The sequence below is a fragment of the Lichtheimia ornata genome (genome assembly GCF_029851405.1).
Source record: "Lichtheimia ornata isolate CBS 291.66 chromosome Unknown scaffold00002, whole genome shotgun sequence".
NCBI lineage: Eukaryota > Fungi > Mucoromycota > Mucoromycetes > Mucorales > Lichtheimiaceae > Lichtheimia > Lichtheimia ornata.
Window position 1 is genome coordinate 949,515 of NW_026695322.1, and position 9,460 is coordinate 958,974.

The window sequence follows — 9,460 nt, forward strand, 5'->3', positions numbered from 1 at the left end:
TTCATTGTCGGGTTTGCCATGATTGAACAAGCCGATCTTTTAAAGCCGAATGGGTTACACGGTCATTTTTGTGGCTCGATGATACTCCTCCAATCCTCCATCACGCCAAGTACTATACCCAATGTGATCATACGTTCAAAACCTGATGGACTTTATAAAGAAAGGAAATACAAGAACAAATAGCAAAACGAAAATTGTCTATGGATTCGAATAATCATTCAATGAGGTGACTGTGAGCTCAAATCCGAGAGAAGAGAATCCTTTTCGAATATCTTCAGTCTTGGTGGGAGAACTGACGACAACAATGTTACATGCTCCAGGCTTGAACATGTTGACAAAGTATTTCTTGAGTACCCGTTTTAGATCATCCAATGTTGTTTCCTACAACAAATATTGTTTTAGACCCAGGTGTCAATATTTTGACTTTTTTTCTCTCTCTCTCAACCTACCTGAATGGCAGAAAGCAAATCACGATTGTACGACGAAGGAACTTGTTTCAAGACTTGATTCACAAATGATTGTTGAGCAGCACGATCCATCGAGTTTTCTCTTGCGACCATGCTATACATCACAGCACTCTTGGCACCATCAACGGCAGAGGTCTCAATCTTCATCTATATATAAACATGTCCTTGTCATCAGCCCATGATCCCCGCTACTCATACATACGCGCGTTTACCTCTCCACTGGCTAACTGGTCAATGACCATCTTGGCTTGTGCAACGGCCTTGTATGCATCAGGCGACTGGTAAATGGTGAAACTGATCAAACCAGACTCCACATCCGTACTCAAGAAACACGAATAGGCCAATCCTTGTCCTCGAATAAACTTCCAAAAGATGCCTTCCATTGTATCCAAAAGCTCTGACATAACCAACAAGGCTGGGATATCAGGATCACCAAAGTTGCTAGGACCTAACACATAGCTAATGAGTCCCCCTGCAATGTATCAATCACAAAATGGTGTATATACCTTTGACGGTTTGCAAAGAGAACGAATTTTCGATCGTGGGTAAATTGACAACGGTTCCCTGGAAATGCTCAAGGTTGGTATTTGCCTCCCCTCACCTTATATCACAAGAATCAGCGTACTTACAATCTGACCGGGATCGAGACCTGCAGGGCTAAGGACCTGTTGAGCAAGGGTCACTGGTACCAAAGGTTGCTTTGGAGACTGATGAAATGGCAAAATCAGTGTCATGAAAACAAATGCATCCTGTTTCCTTCGTTACCATGGACACGCTCATCTTGGCAAAAGAGCTACGAGGAGCTTCAAGCTTGAGGATGTTGCCAGTGACATGAATACGGATGTTCTCAGGGCGACACACTAGTAAAAGCACATTAGCTTTCATTCCACCTTGATAATCATTTTGATCCCATCACGTACACGCTTCACGGAAAGTGTTCAAATCCTTGATAACCGATTCTGGATCAGTGTCCAACTTTTGAACAATGCCTTGCAAAAAGTTTGCTTGATACAGGACATTACGTGCGGCATTCACAGACTTGCGAGCATCAACCTGCAACGCTCTAAGCACAGCATTGGTCATCTATGAAAAATCCCTCGTGTCAATACAAAAAATAAAACATAGAAATAGGCCTATGTGATACGCACACTGTGTCCATCTCGTTTGGCTTGAGGAATGTCATTCAGGATTTGATAGGCAACAATCTTGAGTCTAACGTAGAGCCGTGTGTGATGATGAGTTACCGAGCCTTACCCTTTCCAATCATTCCAATGTAAATACCTTTCAGCGGTAAATTGCGTATTCCACAGGATGTTTTGCAACCACTGGATACCCTTTTGATACTTGGATGCCTCCGTTTTGATAGTAAACACAAGAATTTCCCGAAAACCACCACCAGCTCCAAGTCCTGCTTCGTATTCCACTGTATCCTCGGCTAAACGAGTGACGACATCCTCATACGAGATAACGTGGCCATCTTCCTCCTCTACTGGAAGCGAAAATATGGCCTTGAGCAGCAATCGTGTGTATGGCAAAAGATGTGGTGGCACAGAGGAAGCACTAATGTGGGCAGAAATCTTGATAAAGCGTGATTGGACATCTATACGATCCCCCTGTCAGTATTGGTGATGGATGATTCCCCTGTATACTTACGGTCATATTGGATGAACAATGGGATTTGAGCACCGTTATCCTTGTTGATATGCGTTTGCACCTCGTTTTGGCTAGGGTACAACAACATGGTGAGCCATGATCCACTTGCAATAGAGCGATAGTAACACTTACAACTTTCCATCATCGTTATTTCGGGCAGTGAGGACGTTGATAAAGTTGATGGAAGACACAGGGGGAATGGTGAAATTCTCAAGAATATCATTGGGCAACGTGACATCGTTGGTTGCCATGGCATCGTCAAGCTTGGCCTGCAATTCCTTAAGCTTTTCCTCGCCAAGATCCTCGCGTTGCTTCTCAATACGCTTCTTTTCCTCTTCAGATAATTGCTCTGCAAATTCAGCCGATGGTTTGCCATAAAGTGTCACATGGGCGGGATCCAGGTACCATCTGTTGATATCCATTAAGCTCGTGTCACTCCCAATTATAGTGATATTTTACCTTTTCAGCACCTTCAACCAATCTGACTTGTCATATCCAGCCAAAATGTTTAGGTATTCTTGATCCTTTACGGTCTCAATCAAATCCCTGCCATCAGGCTCGCCATAAAGGAAGTCTACATCGGGCTCGGTTAATGCATGTTCATGATTTTAGAGACCTCTCCTCGTACACTTACCTGAAATGCAAATGGCAGCGGCCGTATCATGAGCATCCGTTTCAATGCCATCCAACAACTTTAGCATCTCCTTTTCAATGACAGTAGCCATACGGTGCATATCAATGTCGTTTTGCTCAACAAGTCGATGTAGCGTATCAAACAGCATCTTGGGGAACTCATCCATCTCTTCCATAGGAACGTTGGAGGCGGTCAACATCAATGTCGTCTTGAGATGATCCGTGGCATGGAAATCGACATCTATAATCCATGGTAAATACCTTGCCCAAAGACGACGGTATCCTTACGATGCTTACCTGTGCAAAGAGGATCCTCAATCTCTACAAATTCCTTTTGCAACACCGACACAGGAGATTCGGTCAAGTACACGTTGAGGACTTCGAGGGCTTTGATTTGTAAATGATCCTAGTAGTAATGTGTGTGAGTACATGGCATTGATACTCGAGTTGGTAAAAGGACTTACATGACACATAGGACCATTCCATGCAATGAGTACTGTGCCCATTGATTCATCCTCATCAGGGAACAATACCACTTCCTCGACATTCTTGCTTAGATTGGGAAAGTCGCCTGTGCTGATCCAAGGTCTTTGCATGGGAGGTAAAGGCCCCTTGCTGATGATATTGCGTTCAACAGGATCAAGGGCTTGCAATACACGATCATGATCCACCGTGCCAGTGATGACAAGGCATAGATTGTCAGGGCGATAATAATCACGATGATAACCACGGACTATTCATGCATGAATATGTGTGTGTGTGAGAATAAAATCTTAATTGTAACGCAAATATCGTCATAGGGCATATGACTTACTCTTTTCGACGGAGAGCTCTCGGAGACGTTCCATTAATCCACCAGTCTCGGAACGATAGCCACAGCCTTCTGGGAACATAATGCGGCGCATACGCAAGTGTATCCGATCATCACCCGTGTTTTGGCAACCCTGATCAAGAATGAGTTTCTTTTTTAGTGGCATCGTAATACAAAATAGCCTTTCACTTTTACCTGCATCTCACTATAGACAACCTTGACAGATAATAAACCATGCTTTCAGCATACCTAATCACTCACTCACACGCATATAATTTTCACAAGCTTACCCCTGAGAGAAAGAGGGAAAACAAATGTCAGCCTCTTCCACATGATCGATCCACCCAATCATCCATCCCCCATTTACCTGCGTCCTCGCCCTTGCCGTTGATGTGATGAACCTCAGTGTAATATCCGCTATCCGTCAAAGTGGGATACAAGATGTGATCAATGTAAATGGGTAGCAGCTTCAAGAATCCTTCACTTCCAGCCGTGTTGATTGCTATGCAACGTGATCAATATTTACTCATCCACTAAATGCTATCTGCTCCCAGCCACTTACTATAAGCTGTATGATCCACATCGGTCCATGCATTGGTTCCTTGGGCGATTGCACGGTTTGCCAATGAATCCAACACACCCTTCACTTGCATGATAAGTCGATTGCCTTGGTAGATTGGATCCACACACACACACACACACACACAACTTTACCTTGTACGGAAATTGTTCACTTCCAAGGAATACCAAGCTATGATGCATTGTGTGTGTAAGTTCAAAAGTAGTAAAGACATGTGATGTCGGGTTGACTTACTGCTCGAGTGTATGGGGACAGCCAAAATCGTCGAAACCTGAGTTGCAAAGCGTATGCACATAGCAACGTTGAATAACGCTACACCACACTGCACCTTCCAAACCATCATCCAAACCAGAACTTACTCTCAGTTGCGAGTGCAAAATAGCCGTTGACGAGAGGAGCTAGCGTATGTATCAAAGGAGGTTGCCATGTCAGTGATTGTGCGATCCACTTGTTGTAGCTTGATCCGTTTACCTTCAATGTCGGCAATGGCGACTGTCAAGCCGGTCTTTGAGCTCTTGTACTTTGTAAAGGTGATACCATAGTCGGTAGGTATCTTGCACAGCTGTTGGAAATTCGAGTCCTGATCTTTGGCGACCATGGCGAGGAAGTATGGTTGCTGGCTGAGTGAAGAAAGAAGAAGGCTGTGGTGATCGTTGAATTGCCTCCGCACGCGGCATGCGCGTTCCTACATGATTTTAGCCCGTCACGAGGATAGCACACATACAACAGCTTGTTTGGATCACATGAACGTATATCAAAACATCCTTCATACTGGGTATAAACAACATTCTCTTGGATTATACATGTTCACAAAAATGGCATAACAAGTCATCCATTGCTGGGATTTATCGTTGTCCCCCACGCACATGATCAACCTGCTGTGCATTGTTGCTGCTGCTGCTACTATTGCTAGTCATCCCCATCCACTGCTACATAGCACTCGTGATTACATAGCCCTATCTACAGTCGTCCCTAGTAGTAATCCTCTTTTAAACGATAAAAGTGTAATCTGAACATGTTGTTGATGAATGAATGTATGTATTTATGCATGCAACTTTATGTTTCTAGAAACATTCATTATGCATCGAGCAGCAACATTGCATCATCGTAGATGTTGCATGAAGATAGTGACAAGCGGCACATGGGAACCGGTTATAGCTATCCAGCATATTGATGTCCATCTTGAGGTGTTGGGTGATCTCTAAAGTACCTACCTATACTTTTATCCTCTAATGGTGTATCGTCATTATTATAGACCCAACCGAAACGCAATTGGGTGATCGACAAAATCACTAATAACAAATTGTATCAGACCATGCAATACAAAAATATCATTGCCAAGACACCAATGGCACGATCAATGGAATAGATTGAAAACACTAGTGCTAGGGTTGCATCTTCAATGCGATATGCAATCATTCCCAAATAGCCAGCCTGTTGAAAAAAGATGTGCCGATCACTTGGTTCGCCCTTGTCTCTCAGAGTCCGACAATTGGGCACAGCAAAGGTCGAGATCGGTACCCAAAATGTTTGCCGGCTCAAAGTCTAAAGCAACGAGTTTTAAACGAGCATAAAGCAATGCATCATGCCTTGATCATGAATAGGTTGAATGAAGAGGGAGATGTAATATCCTACTACTACTACTATTACTACGCTATGCATGGACATAATGCATCATTTAGTGCAAATGTGAACCAGGTATACGGCTTGGCGCGAAGGCGGAATGAGCATGGATTGGGCGGGCAATACAAGGGAAAAAGGAGGCGGATTGGCTACTCATCACGATTTACTTGGGCAGATTTAGCATCGTGGCTATTTACAACAACAGAGAATTTGCCCATTTTTGGTGGTATAAAATAGAGCGACCTTTCCTTTTTTCCATTTTGTCATTTTTCATTCATCGATGCCACATAATACCTTCACCCCTCCAACGCTACCTGATCACCCTTCCACCAAAGACAACGTCGACGCATTACTGCTGCATACCGTAACAAAGCTCAAAAAGCTGATACGCTGCTCAAAGGAACGCACCTCTTATCAGCACTTGCTGTTGCCGAGCTTATCAACTTTTGTAAAGCACATGTCCATACAATGTCGTCTTTCATCCACCGTGCTTGTGGTCGCCTTGATTTATCTTGCACGGCTTGAACAAAACTTACCTACTCTAGCATGTGGAGGTAAGTACAACAGCCATCCGTTATTTGAATGAAGGTATCAACACAACATGGGACGAATACGTAGAATACGATACACCATACAAGATTTTTCTTGCTTCTATCTTGCTGGCATCCAAATACATTGACGACTCAAGTTTTGTAACAAAAACTATACACAAGACAATAGCACCACTGTATTCCTCTCGTGAAGTAGCCGACATGGAAAGGAGTTTCTTGAGTGTTGTAAAGGTAATGCCGTGATCCTTTTACGCCCTATGCCTTCCTCCCCCAATCCGCTCGTTGTTACACCAAAGCTTACTCTCTCGTTTTTGTGCAACAGTTTGACCTTTACGTTGACTTGGCACATGTCTCAGGTTATGTCCAAGATCACTTACACCATATTGTTCATATACCCCTTATCCCATCATCATCATAGCCCTTTGTGTGCTTCATCTAGCTTTCTATATCCAGCAACGCTTGATTACCCTCTTTTTTTCCCGCCTTTTTTGTTTCCATACCATCATTAAATGACTAATTCAGTATTGTAAATACAACTTGATGTAAAACTTGAAGGCGTGTTTATATTTGCAGATCTGCGTTTGACTTTTCTGTTTGGGTACACGAGCAAAAGCTAACGATGGAAGAATGTAGTCATCACCTATCTACGCATTCTCACAGGTAGGATGTCTACAGCGTATGTGTATGTAAGGAGCCCAATTGTATCCATCGATGATATGCCCTTGATGATGCAGCAATAAATGTTGGATGTTGCATGAACCCTGACAACTGATTCAAACATGAAAGTACAGAAATTGTGGTGGTCTCGTGATTTGTATTTTGCTCTCACATGATCTAAATCATTCAACATCACGACGTGCAGCGAACTATTCGTCATCGCACTCTCTCTCAAGGATTACGTGCATTCGTCATGTTAATTCCATTGTGCTGGTTTATTAGAGATGTTGTGTATGTAATGATAATAGCTATCGACCTCGACCTCGACCACGCATCATTCCACCACGCCCTGATCCACGTCCTCCACGAGCAGCGCCACGTCCTCCACTACCTCCTCCTCGTTTAAAGGATGTGTTGCCCGCCTTCTTGGATACTTTGAGATCCTTTTCAATGTTGGTAATGATGGCGTATCGTGTTCGATTTCCAGGCCATCCTGGCCATCCACCTGGTGTCTCTGGATTTTGCATATTAGGTGCAACAACGATGCGTCCTTCACGAACCGCCTTTTCAAAATCACGTCTCTTTTTGCTCTTTCGTCGCTGTTGTTTCTCTTTGGACTTTTCAATGGTGGTAGATGATGATGATGATGATGATCCTGCTGCTGGTATCACACGATGAGGAAGACGTAATGCTGGATAAGCCCATTGAGATTGTGTCATGATATCATCAAAGCTGACAGCTGCTTCGTTGATTTGTGCAATAAAGTCGGCATCGGTTTCCATGTCATGATCCACCGATCGTTGCTGTGCTGCAGTGGCAATAAGCTCGGCAAGCCGTTCGGCTTCATTATCCTTTTCACTGATATTCACTTTGGCTACTGGCTTGCTTGAGAATAATTGAAATGTGAATTCCTCTTCTTGTTGATCATTTGTCGTCGATGATGCTTCCTCTTCCACTGGGTCATCATCTAAAAAGAGAAAAAAGGGGTCTTAATATCCTTATAAGTGTTATCCATAGCGTATCATCGTACTGGTATCATCCTCGGTGCCACCCATAAGCTGTTGCATCAACAAATTCAGTTTACGAGAGTCGGCTTCACTTGCAGTGTTTGACAGCTCGGCTGATTGATCGTCGTCGTCAAAGATCTCGGTGCGATTGGCCACCTTTGTCCCAGGCATCGTATATGAAGATAGCGGTCCTTTCTTTTCCCTTCTGTTCAATGGGTTGCATTAGCCTTCCATGTCTATGACCTTCAACATGTTGCCTTTACATTGTGTGGTTCGCCATATTGTGCTAAGCGGAAAGAGAGGCTGGATAAATTTGACGCTGCTTATAAAAAACATCAGTGCACCTTCGTTTGATATCAGCGGTTGGACCTGTTAGAAGAATGACATGCTATTTTAACAACATCTTCGTAATGCATGCTGCGTGGTGTGTTTGTGTGTGAGGAGGTCCAAGGAATGGAATGGTGGTGTATGAATCGGCCTGGATGGTCAACGACGCGATACGAGTAGGGAATGGGGAAGCTGTTATACCATCCAAACCAGGGCTGGAGTAGACTGTAGCATCTGATCCAGTTTTCGATATGCATATTTATGTGAGGGGAAGGCTATGTAAAGGAACATGACATGTATACGTGTTGTTTCATCAAGGAAGATCGAACTACTGTAGACTTTATTAAAAGATCCAAACACCACAATGACAGCTATACAATGAAAACGAGATAATAATGAAATATCGATCGCTGACAAAGAGGAATATTCACCAAGACATACTCGCATCAACTTGGGCTGTGTAGGTGTGAGCAATCAAAGAGCGATATGGAATAGTAGAATTGGGCGACAACACCATCGTCTTTGTCATTTTTGCGTGATGTGCGTGGGCAGGTTTGTGATCACAAAGAATGATGAATACTTGTCGAGGCGGATGGGGGGTCTTCACAAAGAGTTTTGGTGTGATGGAATGTCCACGTATGATATGTAGTGTTCTGATATTCGGCATCAACCTCAGTAGCTTCACCCAATCTGCTTGATAGCCAGCCACTAAATAATTTATTATGAACGAGGACTCATACTTAAAAGTCATCATCCTTACCTGTAACGCTTAATTTTTCCAATGAAGGAAAGGAACCCGTTGCATAGCGCGTAAGATCGCAAATGGTTGGTGTGCTATATGCCGTAAGGCTGAGCTTTTTGATGTAAACACTCATTGCTCGTACCCTCATCCAATCCTCCCTTGTGGACAGCTTGTTGCATTCGAGATTGAATTGAATGGTATCATCACTTTGGGAGATTCTTGGCATCCATGTCGTGCATAAAGCAAAGTAGTTCCTTGGGCGACGAAGATCAGAAGCTCTACCCTCTTGGCCCATGATCCTGGGGATAATGTTATCAGTTACGATGTCCAAAGGTAATTCGCTAATGAAATCAACTCCATTGGTGGTATCTGCTGGAATCGCATCGCCATCACCATCTACGAGCCACAT

General features: G+C 43.6%; 3 protein-coding genes across 3 annotated transcripts; all 3 read right to left on the minus strand.

The window, feature by feature from the left end:
- Positions 1–198: 198 nt before the first annotated feature.
- O0I10_000840 (uncharacterized protein) lies at positions 199–4,742 on the minus strand (the record flags this gene model as incomplete). Its single annotated transcript, XM_058480943.1, has 23 exons — positions 199–381; positions 450–614; positions 680–915; positions 974–1,031; positions 1,097–1,174; positions 1,233–1,327; positions 1,388–1,550; positions 1,616–1,679; positions 1,749–2,067; positions 2,121–2,191; positions 2,253–2,528; positions 2,580–2,694; positions 2,755–2,994; positions 3,051–3,159; positions 3,218–3,486; positions 3,568–3,697; positions 3,760–3,801; positions 3,909–4,066; positions 4,127–4,205; positions 4,279–4,315; positions 4,379–4,415; positions 4,504–4,542; positions 4,616–4,742. 23 exons carry the CDS (start codon positions 4,740–4,742, stop codon positions 199–201), a joined length of 3,090 nt encoding a protein of 1,029 aa, XP_058348507.1.
- A 2,541-nt stretch (positions 4,743–7,283) lies between these two features.
- O0I10_000841 (uncharacterized protein) lies at positions 7,284–8,153 on the minus strand (the record flags this gene model as incomplete). Its single annotated transcript, XM_058480944.1, has 2 exons — positions 7,284–7,942; positions 8,006–8,153. The coding sequence occupies 2 exons, from the start codon at positions 8,151–8,153 to the stop codon at positions 7,284–7,286; spliced, it is 807 nt and encodes a 268-aa protein (XP_058348508.1).
- Positions 8,154–8,736: 583 nt separating this feature from the next.
- On the minus strand, positions 8,737–9,460 carry O0I10_000842 (uncharacterized protein; the record flags this gene model as incomplete). Its single annotated transcript, XM_058480945.1, has 2 exons — positions 8,737–9,017; positions 9,070–9,460. The coding sequence occupies 2 exons, from the start codon at positions 9,458–9,460 to the stop codon at positions 8,737–8,739; spliced, it is 672 nt and encodes a 223-aa protein (XP_058348509.1).